The sequence below is a fragment of the Podarcis cretensis genome (genome assembly GCF_951804945.1).
Source record: "Podarcis cretensis genome assembly, chromosome: 4".
NCBI classification, from domain to species: Eukaryota; Metazoa; Chordata; class Lepidosauria; order Squamata; family Lacertidae; genus Podarcis; species Podarcis cretensis.
Window position 1 is genome coordinate 89842 of NC_137173.1, and position 16907 is coordinate 106748.

The 16907-nt window shown below is 55.8% G+C and overlaps 1 protein-coding gene across 1 annotated transcript; it reads right to left on the reverse strand.

Moving 5' to 3' along the window:
- Positions 1-1178: 1178 nt before the first annotated feature.
- Positions 1179-15260, reverse strand: LCMT2 (leucine carboxyl methyltransferase 2; the record flags this gene model as incomplete). Its single annotated transcript, XM_079972152.1, has 13 exons — positions 1179-1898; positions 3221-3356; positions 4126-4313; positions 5291-5397; positions 5852-6082; positions 6198-6446; positions 7327-7417; positions 8262-8369; positions 8532-8721; positions 11390-11546; positions 12551-12734; positions 12833-12914; positions 14938-15260. The coding sequence occupies 13 exons, from the start codon at positions 15258-15260 to the stop codon at positions 1731-1733; spliced, it is 2214 nt and encodes a 737-aa protein (XP_079828278.1). The 3' UTR covers positions 1179-1730.
- Positions 15261-16907: the final 1647 nt, after the last annotated feature.

Consider the following 16907-nt stretch of genomic DNA (forward strand, 5'->3'; position numbering starts at 1 on the left):
CGCAGCCTGGGAGTCATTTTGGACTCACAGCTGTCCATGGAGGCGCAGGTCAATTCTGTATCCAGGGCAGCTGTCTACCAACTCCACCTGGTACGCAGGCTGAGACCCTACCTGCCTGCGGACTGTCTCGCCAGAGTGGTGCATGCTCTAGTTATCTCCCACTTGGACTACTGCAATGCGCTCTACGTGGGGCTACCTTTGAAGGTGACTCGGAAACTACAACTAATCCAGAATGCGGCAGCTAGACTGGTGACTGGGGGCGACTGCCGAGACCACATAACACCGGTCTTGAAAGACCTACATTGGCTCCCAGTACGTTTCCGAGCACAATTCAAAGTGCTGGTGTTGACCTTTAAAGCCCTAAACGGCCTCGGCCCAGTATACCTGAAGGAGCGTCTCCACCCCCATCGTTCTGCCCGGACGCTGAGGTCCAGCGCCGAGGGCCTTCTGGCGGTTCCTTCATTGCGAGAAGCAAAGCTACAGGGAACCAGGCAGAGGGCCTTCTCGGTCGTGGCGCCTGCCCTGTGGAACGCCCTCCCATCAGATGTCAAAGCGATAAATAACTACCTGACATTCAGAAGACATCTTAAAGCAGCCCTGTTCAGGGAAGTTTTTAATCTGTGATATTTTAGTGTATTTTTGGTTTTTATGGAAGCCGCCCAGAGTGGCTGGGGAAACCCAGCCAGATGGGCGGGGTACAAATAATAAATTATTATTATTATTATTATTATTATTATTATTATTACTACAGTGAGCAGGAGTGAGCAAGGCCTGTTCTGGATATATCCTTTTTGAGGGGAGGCAACCAATTCTGCACACAGTATTCCAAGTGAAGCCACACTATAGATTAGTATGCATTGCAAAACAGACAGCTTTACTTTCAGTCCCTTTCCTAAGGATCCCAGTGCATGGATAAGAGTGGCAGAATCCCAATGCAGGGGACCCAAATGACAGCGGCGTGTATCCTGCTAAATGAAAGGTATGAAAAACCCAGGAGAGGCAAGTCACTTCTCTCTCTCTCTCTCTCTCTCTCTCCCACCCCTATCTCACTGCATTTTGTTAAGAAAACACAAAGCCCAGGTTTTCTCAAGTTTTTAAAAACTACCCTTTCGCATGAATGTCAGCGTCACCCATGATTTTAGCATACAACTGAGTACTAGATTTGGGCTAAGAATGAGTCAGAGTTTATTATTTCTTTATTAAATTCCTATACCACGCATCATCCAAAGCTCACAGAGTTGTTTACAGTACAAAAATGCACAACATAACAACAAACGGAACAGTACCCATCCCCCCCCACCCCCACCCCCGTTTAAAAGGCCTTAGAGGAATGTTTTTACCTGGCACCTAAAGCTGTGTAGGGAAGGCGTCAAGCGAGCCTCCCTGGGGAGAGCAGATTTTGTTTATTCTTTGGCCTTCATTCATCAATTCTTCCCCAATCTAAGAAGCCCCTTTCCTATTGTTGGGAACACAGGACAGCTGCCCCAAACCTCCATCGGCCCTGCTTCCCTCCCTCCCACCATCATTTGACCTCTGAGCAAATAACACCTCCTGGCCAAGAGGCTCATCAACTTCCCTGGGGCAGAAAGAGCCAACAGCCACATACCACATGCAGAGGGTGGGTGGGCATTGCCCTGCCCCCCCCCGCCCCCACTTCACCCTCACCAAGCCAGGGCAGGGCAACCTCTTTCCCTTCTGTTGACCACATCCTCTCAGGCCCACTCAGGGCTTCACGGCTCACTCCAAATACTACCCAGGGCCAGGCGGACAGGATGGCAGTTCAGATGTGTCCCAAAGGAGAAGCAGTTGCCGCCACCGCCAAGAAGCAGCAGCTCCTCTTGATCTGGCAGGAAGACACTGCTGTGGTTGTGCAACATCAGAGGCCACTCCAGAGATGCCTGGTAGAGAAGAGGGGCGAGGATGGCATCAGGAGTCAGGCTGGCAAAGGGGGCCAGAGGTGGCAGCCAACAGATGCACACAGGGGCTCCTCCTGCCTCACTCACCCCCCCCCCACTCTGGGGAAGGAGATTGTGGGGAGGCGGGTGGCCAGCCCCTGCTTTGCTGGTGGGGGGAGAGGAAGAGAGAAGCCAGAAGCATCTGGCATGAGCAATGCCAGCCCTTGCAAGGACACAACCCTTCCCTACCTCAATGGCCCTTGCCTAGATGACCCCAGGCACATTCCCACCTCAAGTCTTGGTCTCCCTGTGTCCATCAGCACGTGGCTGCCAACATCCCCCCCTCTTTTGGAATCAGACACTTGGAAGGGACCCAAAGGGTCACCCAGCCCATCCCCTGCCATGCCTCCCCTCCTTAAAGCCCTCCTGCTCTGCCCTGGATTCAGCGCAAACTCCTGTACGGTTCCCGTTGTCTTAGGAAAGCAAACAACATCCTGCAGGATGCATCTCACCCGGGATACAGTCTGTTTGCACTACTGCCTTCTGGCAGGAGATATAGAAACATCAAGTCAAGGACAAATAGACTGAAAAATAGTTTCTATCCAAGAGCTGTGGCCTTTTTGAATGCTGTAACTCGATAGTGTGACCTGGGAGTTTGATGGGTGTGGGTGTGGGTGTGGCTGGAATGTGGTTTGTTTGGTTGTTGTTGCTGTTTTGCTTTTGTTGTTTTTTTTTAAGGGATGACATCCAATTTCGTTGCACTGTGCAATGTTGCACTTGTGTAATGACAATAAAGAATCTATCTATCTATCTATCTTGTCCTCCTCTTCACGCCCCACTGTGGCTTTGCCCCAGCTTCTCTCTCCACTCATAGATTTTGGTACATCTCTGCCAGTGACCTTTGCTCCTGTGCTGCCAACCCCTCAGCCCTCCTGCTCCCCAGAAGACTCCACCCCGTCCTCCCTGCCCGTCTCCTGTGCTTGGAACTGCCTTCCAGGGATACCCACATGAGGTTCCCTCTCATTCCTCCGCAAAAGCCCACGGATCCCACCAAGTCTTTGGCACAGCCTCCCATTTCTCCAGCCCTCCAATAGCTCAGCCTAAGCACCTGCAGCTGAAACGGGAGCCTGTTCAACAGCACTTCCCGTTCCAATCCTGCAGCCTGGAAAAGGCAGTGCGTACAGCAATGAGCTAGACGGAGCAATAGTGTGACTCTCAGTAAGGCATAAGGGTGGGATCCTGCTTCCAGGTATGCTTAGGGCAAGCAGGTAAGTGAACCTGGAGGCAGCTATAGAAAAGGCATATCTCCCACTCCAGCAACTCACCGTGTCAATGCAATACTCTGCCGTGAGTCCCGTTGCCAGATCTATCACAGTGACGCCAGGCACGGCCGGGGCATGAAACCAGACGCCGCCCACCAGCAACAGCCGCCCCCGATGCACATGGGCTGTGTGTGAGTACCTGGACAGAGGGAAGGGAGGGGGGCAGTAGCGCTTGAGCGGAGGAAACAGTGCCAGGCCACCTCCATCTTCCTAGAGCCAAAAGCCCCCAACACTCCAACCAGCAGCAACCGGGGTGCAAGTGGGTCGCTCCCTCCAAGGATTTCTCTGCCTGCCCCTTGACCACAGACCCCATTGCTCCTTCAGCCACCTGAACTAGGACTTCCAGGCTGGCCTGCTCTTTTGGTCTGAGAAGCAGCACCCAAGAGCCTTGGCAGCCAATCCTGAACAGGCTAGATTTCGATGGGAGCCGCCTGAGCCCGACTTGAGCGTCCTTCCACATGCATTTTGATTTTATAAAATAACTTTGATTTCACTGATAGCTACAAGTCTGTGCCTTGCAATTCTCAAGTAACGACATCTGCTGCCAGCGCCACTTTGCTCCATCTGACCAATCACGGCACCTTGGTAACAGGAGTTTCCTCTTGCTAGACTCAGTCAACTCAGTGGGATGTACTTCTGAGCCCAGGTGCAGAGGGCTCGGGTGGCCCAGAATGCCAGATGGGGGCAAAGTCTGTTGGAGGTTTGGGGGCCTTTGGGGCCAGGGCAGAGCAGGAGACCTGACCAGAAGCCTCTGCGGGGAGGGCTGTGCCACAACCTCACAGCACCACAGCTTGGTTCTGGCCTTTGGGTATTTGCCCGAGAAGGGGCCAAGCCCACCCGCCCACCCATGGGACCTGCAGCTGCCACCTGCCTAATGCAGAGATGCTCCAGGGAGGGAGGGAGCTTACCTGGGAGTGACTGGCGGGTGGGTCTCCAATGAGTGCCACTGAAAGCCTTTCCCAGCTGGCCTCAGAAAGAGGATGGTGCCCAGAGGCTGCTCTGCTGCATCCAGGCCCCCCGCAATGAGCACCCCACCTGCCCAGCCACAGGCGCTGTGGGAGTGGCGGCCAGCTGGAACAGGTCCATCCACGGGGATCTAAGGCCAAGGAGCAGAAGGGAAGGAGTGAGCCAGCAGCACCCTTTCCCCAAAGGACAGGGACTCATGAGTATATGCTTCTCCCCCCCCCACACACCAAGCAAGCCCCCTGCACATCCCACCCCCAGAAGCAGAGCATGAAAAGGCTGTTCTGGTGCAGCAACCAAGAGCCACCAGGGAGCAGGTGCCAAGAGAAGAGGGCTTCCCCAAAATCTCCGACTTCAGCTGTATTCCATAAAGGCATGAGTTGCTTTGTCAGCACTGACAGCTCCTGCTCACAAGACTCCCTCATTTCTAGAAGATGTGTAAGTCCTTTGCAAGCTGCAGATCTTGCCCAGACCCAGTAAGCCTTCTCAGATGGAGCAGACTGCATCCTTCAGGTCAGTGGGTGGCTGGCGTGGAAGGGGCAGCCTGTTTCCCCATCTGGTTGGGGACATGTGTAAAGAGAAGGGGCTGCTGGACTGGGAGCCAAAGGGGGACACATGGGGAGAGGCCTTCTCAGCAGCAAAAGAGGAGGCACAGGCGGGGGGGGGGGGTCCAGACTCTCCTGTTTCAAGCCAAGGTTGTGTTTGGATAGTTAGAGGGTCAGACTAAAAGGCTGAGGGAAACCCCGCCAGCTATGGCTCCTGCTGAATGACCTCAGGTCAGCCACTATTTGTCAGCCTAGCCTGCCTCACAGAGTTGTTGTGAAGATGACATGTGCACTCCCCAAAACACCTTGAAAGGCACGATAAAAATGCAGCAAAGAAGCAAACTTTGAAGATTGCTTGCATGGAAAGCATCACAGCACCCAAACTTCTTCCGGTTCTGATTTGCAAACAATTATGGGAATGAGGCTGAGGGTTTGGGAAAGTCTCTTTTCTCTAACTCCACCCAAGGGACCATCACCAACGAAGCAGTTGACAGGGTCACTCGAACGGGGACCGATGAACGCAGGCTCCAGCCAGGAGCACAGGAGGGCTCTGTCTGCCTCATACCTGCTTGCAGGAGAGCGCCCCCTCCTCCTTCAGGCGCAGGAAGCACCAATCTGCCAGCACAGCCTGCCTGGAGCAACAGCCCCCATAGACAAACAGGTACGCCTCACCTGGAAAAGAGCAGGAGGTCAGAGTGGAGTCCTGCCCCCCCCCTCCCTGGGATCTCCTAAGGTGCAGGAAAACTATTAAGGCCCTGCTGGAGGGAGGGAGGGAGGGAGGCTGCCCCGAGTTTCCCCTGGGAATCTTAAACTGCCTCTTCCAAGGGCTGCTGGCCCTGCTCCACCAATGCTTTAGAGGAGCTGCGCCAACTAGCAAAACTTGTTCTGGGCTTTAAGACAATTGGCAAGGGGCTGGTGGGAAATCCCACCCCACAACTCTCCTCCCTCCACTGTATTTGCAGCCTCCTCCCCTCCGGGGAGTAGAGAGCAGCAAGGGGCTTCCTGAAAGGCATCAGGAGGGCCCAGGAGATGGAAAGAGATGCAGCCCCTTTGGGCTACTCTCCACCCCAGACTGCCTTCGGCCTGCCTGCCAGCCAGCCAGCCAGCCAGCCTGCCTCCCACCCACCTTGATGCACAACTGTGGTTGCCGTGTGTCTCCAGCGGGGCAAAGGCAGCTCCTCGACAGGCAGCAGCCGAGTCAGCTCCACACGAAGAGTGCCAGAGGCAGAGGCGCTGGCAGACTCCAACACTCTCAGGCAACGCACCTCCAGAGCAGGCCTCACCGGGGACCGACGCCCCCCAAACACCACGGCCCAGCCCGCCTGCAGAAGAGTCAAGGAGTGGAAGAGCCGGCCGTCTGCAGAGGAAGCAGAGGCAACTGGGCTCAGATTGCTGTCCCCAAGGGAGGCTGGGCAAGCCACAGAGGAGGAGGCACGCGGCCACAGATGCAGAGAGAGCCTCTGCCAACTCACCCCAGGCTTCTCCTGGCTCAGCCAAGGTCACACTGCTCCCTTGCCAGGCATCCTTCTGCTTGATCAAGGCATGCAGCTCTGTCAGGCGGCAGTGACGTCCCCCGTGGTCCCCAAAACCTCCAGTGGTCAGGATCACGTCGGGGGCAATGATCACAGAGCGGTGGCCATAGCGCCTCAGCCCAGAGACAGGGGCACAAGCAGATGCAGCAAGAGTCCCAGCAAAACATGGCAGAGAGTGAGTCAGGGAGGCTGAAGGGGAGAAGGGCAGGCAGTGTCACTGGCAGCAGAGGCAGCACAACAGGAGGGAGCCCACAGCACAAGGGCTGCACACTTCTAAGTCACCCCAGCCCAGGCCCACGTGGCCTCACCACCTCCTCAGGAAACGGCGAATCTGCCCAGGAGGGAATCCCACAGGCACGAGGCCCCAATGCACCACCGCGGCCAAGTCCCCTGGTTTTTCAGGGCAACTCTCCCGACCTCTCTGAACCTCCTGCCCCTGAACTGTTGTGGCAGCACTAGAGCCTCTCCCTAGGTTGACTGCAGGCCCTGAGGGACTCCCATCCTGCCTCTTCTTGCCAGGGTCCAAACAGGCAGCTACCTCTTCAGTGCCAGGCTGGTTGAAGTCAGCCAATGCCCCAACACGCTTCTCCTTTGCCTACCTCCCCAGCTCCATTCTCCTCTCAAGACTGCACTTTCTGAACATCAGCATCCCCCACCCACCCCGGCTTCTTCTTCCTGGAGACTGGCACCCAGGGATGCGCCTTGGCCTCCTGGGCTTCTGGTAAGTCCAACACACCTAGGCTGCCTTCACCTGGATAGAAAGTGGCCAGCCGGCGGCAGGACCCAGGGGCCTCTGACCCTGCTAGGCTGCTGCTGCTCCACTCTGAATCAGTTGCCCAGCCCAGCCCCCTCCCAAGAAGCTGAGGAAAGAGGGCGATACCCTGCCAAAACATGGGGGGGTGGAGAATGAGGGCAGCATCCCCTCTGTGCACCCGCCTCATGCCCACCCAGCACCACTGGGCAGGTGCATGGCAGTGGCACGGCTGACACTTTCTGCTTTGCCTCTAGTGGCAAAATGTCCTGGCTCCAACCCCACCCGCCCCCCACAAAAGGGCTGCTGTGTTTTTACCTTCCAGGCCAGGAAACAGAAGATTTGGAGATGGTGTCTCTCCTTTGGAGGCCACAAGGATAAAATAGTGGGAGCACTTCAGGTGCCATTCCTGCACAGAAAGAGCAGGAAGGGGAGTCACTGGCCTTGTCCAGCTTCTGTTTCCCTCTGTGAGTCCACCTGATATTATTGTCCAGCCCGTTCGCCAAGCAAAGTGCCACAAGGAACTCTGTCAAACATTGAGCTAATTTAATGAAAAAGCTACCCACTTCCACAGCCCACTTGACATTTGTACAACACCCTAAAATCCAGCCCTGCAGCAAGGAGTTGCTGGAAAGGCAGAGACCTGCGAGGTCCCAAGCGGGAGGTTCTTCCCAAAGGACTCACACGGAACTGCCCCTTTCGCGGAGCAGACACAGCAGCCGGCTTGACCCACTTGGAGCCCTTTGGGCCAGGAAGTGACCACAACAGAAGTTTATAAAGGGGCAGAGGACCCTGCTGAGAGGAGCTGCCAGGGTGGGCATGCTTCCAGTTGTTGGATACCACGGGAGGGGAGGGGGCTCTGGTGCTGCTTGTTCACTCCTTGGTTTCCCACAGGCTATGAGATGAGATGATCCAGCAGCTTCTCCTTAGGGTTCCTAAGACCTTGGCCAGCAGGTTCCCAGGTGTTTTTGCCTCTTTGGATCCTGGGGACAGAGAGGCACTTCTAGGCAGATTTCTCCATGCTCTTCTGGAAGTGCTTGGTGGTTCTGGCACCAGCTGGCCATCAGAGGCTTCCTGGGCACCCCCCACCCCTGGAATAAGGCCAGCCAGTGCTGGCAAAGCTCTGGGCAGGCCATTCCCCTTTGTGCAGCTCTGAAGACCACCAGTCTGGCCCTTTCCTGGGACTCGCAGGCACCTGCTGAAGCCCATGCCCCACCGCAGCCCTGAGAGAAGCACCTGCCCTGACCAGTTACCTCAAACTCATCAAAAGGCTCCAGGGCTTGGATCCTCTGCCGTTCCTCTCCAGGGACAACCTGGCTGTAGAACTCATTCATGTTGACGATGCTGCATTCCGTCCAGCGCTGGAAAGAGAGGCAGAGCACTGAGAGCAGCGCTCAGCCCTGAGCAGCAACAGCAGCAGCAGCAGCTCCCACAGGCCACTTTCTTCAGCTGCCCCCACCCTCTGCCAAAGACAGGACCTCCCTCTTTCCTGCCTCCATCTCGCCTGAGTCCCGTGCACTCACCCTCTGAAGGAATCGGGTCTGCTGGGCCTTACAGTTGGGGTACTGGGCCAGGGAACGAAGGTGGGAGTTGAGCCGGCTGAAGTGATTCTGCATGATGCGCCCAAAGGGGTCTTCGGGATGGATCTGTTCATACAGGATGAACCACGCATGCAGGAAGTGTCCAGCGGCCCACTGAACCAGAGCATCTGACCTGGAAGGCACCAAGGGAGGGGAGGGCGAAGTCTAGCAGTGAAGAGCAACCTAGCCTAGCTCCAGAGGAGACCAAAGGTGCGCCCCACAGCCCCCAGGCAGGGCGGGTAGATGAATGCCCTCCTCTCCTAGGGCTGGAAGGGAGCCCAAGGACATGTCCTACTGTAACAATTAAAATGCACCCTTAAACACATTTTAAGTAAAGTTTAAATAAAGTTAATTCAAGGCTAATAAGCAGAAGTGCTAAGGCCAACTTGTGTATTTGGCAACCTAAATTAAGAATTTAAGAATACAGCGGTATCTCGGGTTACATACGCTTCAGGTTACAGACTCCGCTAACTCATAAATAGTTCCTCGGGTTAAGAACTTTGCTTCAGGGTGAGAACAGAAATCGCGCAGTGGCAGCAGGAGGCCCCATTAGCTAAAGTGGTGCTTCAGATTAAGAACAGTTTCAGGTTAAGAACGGACCTCCAGAACGAATTAAGCTCTTAACCCGAGGTACCACTGTAAAAGAAAAGCCTGCTACATCAGGCCAATGGCCCAGTTAGTCCAGCATCCAGCCACCTCATTGCAGCCACCTGAACACCAGTATGGGAAACCTGTGGGCAGGATTCAAGCACAACAGCAGCACTCTCCCCTCCTGCGGTTCCCGCCATGGATATTCCTCCAGGGTGTTATGAGTGAGGGACAAAACCTTTTCTCCATCCACTTTCTCCATGCCAGGCATCATTTTACGAGCATCTGTTGTGTTGCCTTTTCCTCGCCTTTTACTAAAAAGTCCCGAATGCTGCAGCCGTTTCTCATAGGGGCATTACTCCTTCTCTCTCCTTCTGGTTGCCCCTTTCTATATCTTTTCAGCTTTACAACTTTTTGGGGTGGGGCGACCAGAATTGTACACAGTACAGTTTGAGCACATCTTGCATGGGGTTTCCATTCCAGGGATGCTGCAGATACAGTGGTGCCCCGCAAGACGAACGCCTCGCAAGACGGAAAACCCGCTAGACGAAAGGGTTTTCCGTTTTGGAGGCGCTTCGCAAAACGAATTTCCCTATGGGCTTGCTTCGCAAGACGAAAATGTCTTGCGAGTTCCTGCGGGGTTTTTTTCCTCCCCCCCCTTTTTCTAAGCCGCTAAGCTGCTTATCAGCTGATCCGCTAAAAGCCGCTAAGCCGCTAATAGCGCTAATCCGCTAAACCGTCAATGGGCTTGCTTCGCAAGATGAAAAAACCGCTAGACAAAGAGACTCGCGGAACGGATTAATTTCGTCTTGCAAGGCACCACTGTATTCCCATCTCCCCCTTGGAACCGCCCCCTTGCAGAGCCCCAGTCAGCTGTGGACTCTGGAATACTCTGGATCGATCTCAGCGGGACATTCAAGTTCCCAAAAAATCTCGTGAGAGCTTCCCAGAGCACAGTAAGCAAGGCGGGAAGCTCAAAAGCTCCTTCTGCCCCAGGAAAACGCCACGCAAAAAGATCTTTTGAGCTCTCCACCTTCTGTGCATTTGTTTGATTTCAACCAGCCAGCTTTCAACCGATTGTACTGTATTTCACCACAGATTTGAAGAACAGTGTTATGATAAAGGTAAAGGTAAAGGTACCCCTGCCCGTACGGGCCAGTCTTGCCAGACTCTGGGGTTGTGCGCCCATCTCACTCAAGAGGCCAGGGGCCAGCGCTGTCCGGAGACACTTCCGGCTCACGTGGCCAGCGTGACGAAGCTGCTCTGGCAAGCCAGAGCTACACACGGAAACGCCGTTTACCTTCCCGCTAGAAAGCGGTCCCTATTTATCTACTTGCACCCGAGGGTGCTTTTGAACTGCTAGGTTGGCAGGCGCTGGGACCGAGCAGCGGGAGTGCACCCCGCTGCAGGGATTCGAACCGCCGACCTTTCGATCGGCAAGCCCTAGGCGCTGAGGCTTTTACCCACAGCGCCACCCGCGTCCCTAGTGTTATGATACAGGTACCTTTATTTTGAATTCCTTTCCTAAGAATCCTAAGCATGTAATTTGCTCAGACAGCATAAACATTCACATGCATCACTTCACACTTGATTACCGTATTTTTCGCCCCATAGGGCACACCTAGGTTTTTTTTGGGGGGGGGGAATAAAGGGAAAAAAATTATTTTTCCCCCCCAGGCGCGGGGCTGGGGGAAGCCCGAGTTTCCCCCGACCCCAGCCCCCAGAACAGGCTGCTATCCGCAAGCCTAGGGAACCCGGCGGGAAGTCGCGCCGATCTCCCCCTGCTTGCGGAGAGCAGCGCGAAGCCCGGGGCGCACTGTTCAGCTCGCCCCAGGCTTCGGGATGCAGGCAGCTCTCCGCAAGCCGGGGGAGATCGGCACAACTTCCTGCCGGGCTTCCCCGGCTTGCGGAGAGCTGCACAAAGTCAGGAGAGCGAGAGGGGTCGGTGCGCACCGACCCCTCTCCCTCTCCAGGCTTCAGCGAAAGCCTGCATTCGCCCCATAGGACACACACACATTTCCCCTTCATTTTTGGAGGGGGAAAAGTGCATCCTATAGGACAAAAAATACGGTACATTGAGTAACATTTGCCAAGCAACGTTCCCTCAGAGCGCACGTAACCATTTGCTGTTATGAATGTTATGTCAGAACAACAGCCCCTCAGGCAGCCAAGGACAACAGCAGCCAAGGAGACCCAAGAGGGATTCCACAAACCTCTCCACCTCCATGTAGGCAAGCACCACTTCAGCCAGGAGCATTGTGGGGACTTTGGGGTCCAGTCCGGCCCTGTGCAAGGCTTCTTCCAGCCTCGGCAGCTCAGAGAGGTCCACTCCCAACAGCCTGTAATCCTCTCCGGAAAAAGCAGTCGCTCCTGGGAAAAGAAGTCACAGAGCTGTCACTCCTCACCTCCTGGAGCTCAGACAGAGAGATGCTCCTCACTGCCATCCACAAAGTGACTGTGACCCTTCCTCGTACAAGGGGGGCAGGCAAAACAGTGCCAGGCTGCCGGGAGATGAGCCTTGCAGGTGAGGAAGGAAAAACAGCTTTGCACACATCCAGAGAACATTAAGCAGGCTACTCTGCTCTGCTCAGCACGCATATCTCTGTTGCCAGAACTGCCACTGAATACCTGCCATCAGGCGCCCAGTACTGGGCTCTCCAAAATGCCAGTAGCCACCACATGTTCAGCCCTGACTCTGCTGCCCTGTCTGGATGGTGTGCAACCCTGCTAACAATGTCCCTGCCTGGCTCCAGCATCCACCACCTGCCACCTCCTTCTCCTGGGCTGTCTGAGGCACATCGCCTGTAGTCAGGGGGCCTCCCTATGTCCCCCTTGGCCTGCTAACAATGTCCCTGCCTGGCTCCAGCATCCACCACCTGCCACCTCCTTCTCCTGGGCTGTCTGAGGCACATCGCCTGTAGTCAGGGGGCCTCCCTATGTCCCCCTTGGCCTGCTAACAATGTCCCTGCCTGGCTCCAGCATCCACCACCTGCCACCTCCTTCTCCTGGGCTGTCTGAGGCACATCGCCTGTAGTCAGGGGGCCTCCCTATGTCCCCCTTGGCCTGCTAACAATGTCCCTGCCTGGCTCCTGCATCCACCACCTGCCACCTCCTTCTCCTGGGCTGTCTGAGGCACATCGCCTGTAGTCAGGGGGCCTCCCTATGTCCCCCTTGGCCTGCTAACAATGTCCCTGCCTGGCTCCAGCATCCACCACCTGCCACCTCCTTCTCCTGGGCTGTCTGAGGCACATCGCCTGTAGTCAGGGGGCCTCCCTATGTCCCCCTTGGAAAGGTCACAGGACCAACACAGATCAGACCCAACAGGGACACACATGGGATGGCCTCGAGACTGGCAAGATTGCCAACCGCCATACCCAGAGCCTGTGCAGAAGCGTCGTTCCCCACCAGGGTGATCAGTTCCTCCGTTCCTCTGATGAGGGCTGCTTTAGAGAGTGCCACATCTGGAAAATCAACCTCAAAGACCACTGTGTGGCACAGAAGCCCCTCGCTCTTGAGGAAGAAGAAGAGGGAGTCAAAGCCTGCGCCCAAGGAGATGATCTGCAGGGAGAGGAGTTTGCAACATCAGCACCCACCACACAGCAAAACCCTCCGCAGCAACAGGGGTGGCGGCTGCTCTCTGCCCGCCCCCAGCTTACCTGCCTCAGAGGGCAGCCCTGAGTGCTGAGCAGGAATGCCCGGACACAGTGTTCCACTGCCTGGGCCCGGACATAGTAGCCCCTATGAGAGAGAACACAGGAAGTAATGGAGGGCGGCATATAGAAATTTCAAATAAGGAAGGAACAACCATCCACATGTCCTACACAGCAAAAGCTGCCACATTGGAGATAAATGGACTGTTCACATGGTTATGTGAGATTTGCAGGTACATTTCTTTCACCACCGGCGAATACAGCAGTCACTGTTACCCACCCACAAGACATTGACTATTGAGTGGAATGCCAGCCATGTAAGTAAATAAACTAAGTGGCTCCGCCAAGCTAAGCAGTTGGCTCCTTACCTCTCTCGCCCTGACCTAGCCACTGTGATCCACGCGACGGTCACCTCCAGACTGGATTATTGTAACTTGCTCTACGTTGGGCTGCCCTTGAGACTGACCCAGAAACTCCAGCGGGTGCAGAATGCCGCGGCAAGACTCCTTACGGGGTCCTCGCTGCGAGATCACATTCACCTGGTGCTGTACCAGCTGCACTGGCTCCCGGTGGAGCACAGGATCAGGTTTAAGGTGCTGGCTTTAACCTTTAAAGCCCTATGCGGCCTAGGACCCTCGTACCTACGGGACCGCCTCTCCTGGTATGCCCCACAGAGGAATCTACGGTCTTCAAATAAAAACATCTTGAAGGTCCCAGGCCACAGAGAGGTTAGGCTGGCCTCAACTAGAGCCAGGGCTTTTTCGGCTGTGGCTCCGATCTGGTGGAACGCTCTGTCAGAAGAGACCAGGGCCCTGCGGGACTTGACATCTTTCCGCAGGGCCTGCAAGACAGAGCTGTTCCACCAGGCCTTTGGCCAGGGCACAGCCTGACTCCATCCCTCGGCAATCTTCGCAGAGCTCTGGCCCAATGGTTGCCAGGGGCTTGATTTGAATTAATTTTATAATGAATGATTTTAGAGTGTTGTGTTGTGTTGTTTTATTGTTGTTAGCTGCCCTGAGCCTGCTTCAGCTGGGGAGGGCGGTATATAAATAAAATTTATTTTTATTATTTTTATTATTATTATTATTATTTATTAGTGCTGGCAGTTTCCTGCCCACATGCCACAGAAGATGCACATGGAGTTCACCTCTAGTTTTATACTTGAGATCCCATGACAGACTTCAGAAGAGCTCAGTTGGAGGTGGGCTATCATGAAAGAAGAAGTCCTCAGGGCTGCTGCGTATGAACTGTTTGTGGTCATGGACAATGCATGCTATATTTTGTTCCAGAACAGGCTCATTTTGGTTTCTCTTCCAGCTGCTTCTCCAGATGGGAAAAGGAAAAGCCATTTCCTGTCTTTTAATGGCACAATATAAACATATGCAAAAAGTAAACAAGAGCTTGGCTTCCAGATCAGGCCAAAGGCGGCCCACCCTGCATCCTGTTCCCCCGGGATCTCGGAAGCCCACAAGGAGCCCCTGAGCAACCCTCTCCTCTCCCCACTTGCGATTCCTAGCAAATGGCAGAGGTTTCGTCCTATGACTGTGGTGTTTCTGTTTCACACAGTCCACAGGTGGCAAAGTGGGGCTCCTTTATCCGTCCCCCATGAGGGCTTCTGAACCCACGGGAAAGGTGGGTGAGGGGCGATGAGAAAGATGTCTGTGCAGAGCTCTTCTCCCTCTCTCACAAGACTGCAACCCAAGGAGGGCAGAAGGAAGAACTTCTTCACAGAGCACAATTCATTCATGCAAGCTGGACCGACAGCAATAGGTTTGGGCTCAATATCTTGAGAAGAGTTAAGGGGAGGGCCTTGCTAACAAGCAGCTTCAGCAGCTGGTTTTCTGACGGACCTCCTTCAGCCAGGAACACCCCACCTGCTCCGGAGTCCGCTCTCGAGAGAGGAACCACCTTCCTTGAAGGTTTTCAAGCAGATGACCGTCTGCTAGGGGGCTGGACGAGATGACCCTCGGGGTCCCTTCCAGCTCTACGGATCCAGGATTCTACCCCAATGCTTCAAGAGAGCCTTCGGCAAGCTAACCAAGAGGGGCGCAGGCCTGCACTCTGCACGCGCTCGGGGGCGGGAAGCCAGACCCGGCTCCGGGCTCGCTCACCGGTGGATGGCGGGGGCGCGGCGGCCTCCCGCGGGCGCCATCCGGAGCGCGAAGCGGTCGCGCGTGTAGCCCAGGGCGGCGGCGGACCGCTTGCTGGCGGCGCTGCTGCCCCCCGTGGACGCGACCTGCCGGGACGGGGGCGCCGCGGGCCCAGGGGCCGCTTCTTGCGGGCGCCGCCGCCGCCGCCGCTGCTGGCGCTGCCGGCCCATCAGCCCACGTGCCCCGAGCGACGGGGCGCCGCCGGAACCGCGGCTTCGGAGGCGGGACTTCCCGGGGCGGAGCCAGGGGAGGGGGGCCCCTCGGAGACGCCCCAGGGCGGCCATAGCCGGAGAGCGGGGCCGGCGGCTCTTCCGGGGCGGGGGGCGGCTGCAGGGGTTCCTGGACGAGGCTGGCTCACTAGAGCCACTTGTGGGTCCCCAGGGGGTGTTGAACTACAACTCCCATCACCCCTCGCTAGCGAGGCCAGAGCTCAGGGATGATGGGAGTTGGAGTCCAACCCGGGCCTGGCGGGACGGCGGCGGGAGGGAGGGAGGGCGGGCAGGCGCCGTGTTGCGGGTTCCCTTTGCATCTGCTCAGCCCCCTGGCACCTGGGCTGTGGGCTTCTGCAGGGCGCTATCCTCTCCCGCAGTGCCTGGAGACTGACAGTGAGGTCCTGCCTCCCCAGCCGTGCCCAGAGGAGAAGCGACCGCTGGAAGGAGCGCAGAGAGAAGAACCGCCCTGGGGCATCTGCAGCAGCACAACCGGACACCTTCGTCTGCCCCGGATGCAACAAAACGGGCCTCTCCTGTATCAGTCTTTACAGCCACAGCAGGCGCTGCAAGTCTTCAACAGTTTGACTTCACCCTGAAGGCACACTCCTGCACTGTCTCCTGAGACAGATGCATGCCACCCAGCAACCAACATATCATCTCCCTAATGCTAATTAGGACCTATCTGAGGGTGGTTGAACATGCGGCCCTCAAGGCCTTTTTTCGCAGCCCTCAGCAACATTTGACACTGCACCCATCAGCCCTCATGCTGCATTCCCAAAACCAGGTCAGCGAGGCACTGGGCTTTGGGAATGGGAAAGCATGAGGAGGAGTGCTGTGTGCCAGATTTTGGCCTTGCTCTCCCCTCTCACATTCAAGGCAGTGCGCAGCACTCAGATCCCATGTCAAAGTGCTCTTGCCGCCTACTGGGTGAAGAAGTTGGACCGCCCTGATCTTTGTGAAGCCGCTGGGAGCAGCCATGGTATTTTGAGGCAAGGTGTTACAGGTCTGCTGCTCTTCTTCTCCATGGTATCTGAACCAGGAGAGGCAATGAAAGCTCTGGATGCAGTGGTGGACTGGATGAGGGCCTCTGAAGACAGGCCCTTGGGGCAGGTGGTTCCCATGTTCCAGAGGCAGGCAGGTTACCAGTTCTGGATGGGGTGGCCCTCCCTTGCAGGCACTTTGTCACTAGAGAAGCCTTTGACCAGCTCTGGCTGTTCAGGAACAGCCATAGTGGGAGAGCCGGACTGCTGCAGATCATGTGTCGGTAACCTCAAGGGTGGATTACTGCCATGTGCTCTACGTGGAGCTGCCCTTGGGTCTGGTTCGGAAGCTCTGGCCAGTGCAGAATGCAGCAGCCAGACTGATTACGGGAGCTTCTGCTCAAGAACATGGGCCACCATTGATCAAACAGCTGCACTTGTAAGTGGGCACACTCACTATGGAGCCATGTTCAAGGTTCTTCTTGTATTTACAAAGCCCTGAACTGCTTAGGCCCAGGAAACCTTGGGGACTAAACCCCCTGTATCCCAGATCATCTGCAGGAGTGTTGTTGGCCACCTCCAAATTTGGAGGTGAGGCTCATTTTACATCACCAGGTAAGATGACCTTCATTGCCATTGGCCCAGTTCTGTGGAACTCTCTGCCAACAAAGATTCAGCAGGCACCTTCTGTTTCAACTTTTCAGCGCCTGCTGGAAACTCTTCTGCTAGGCTTATGCAG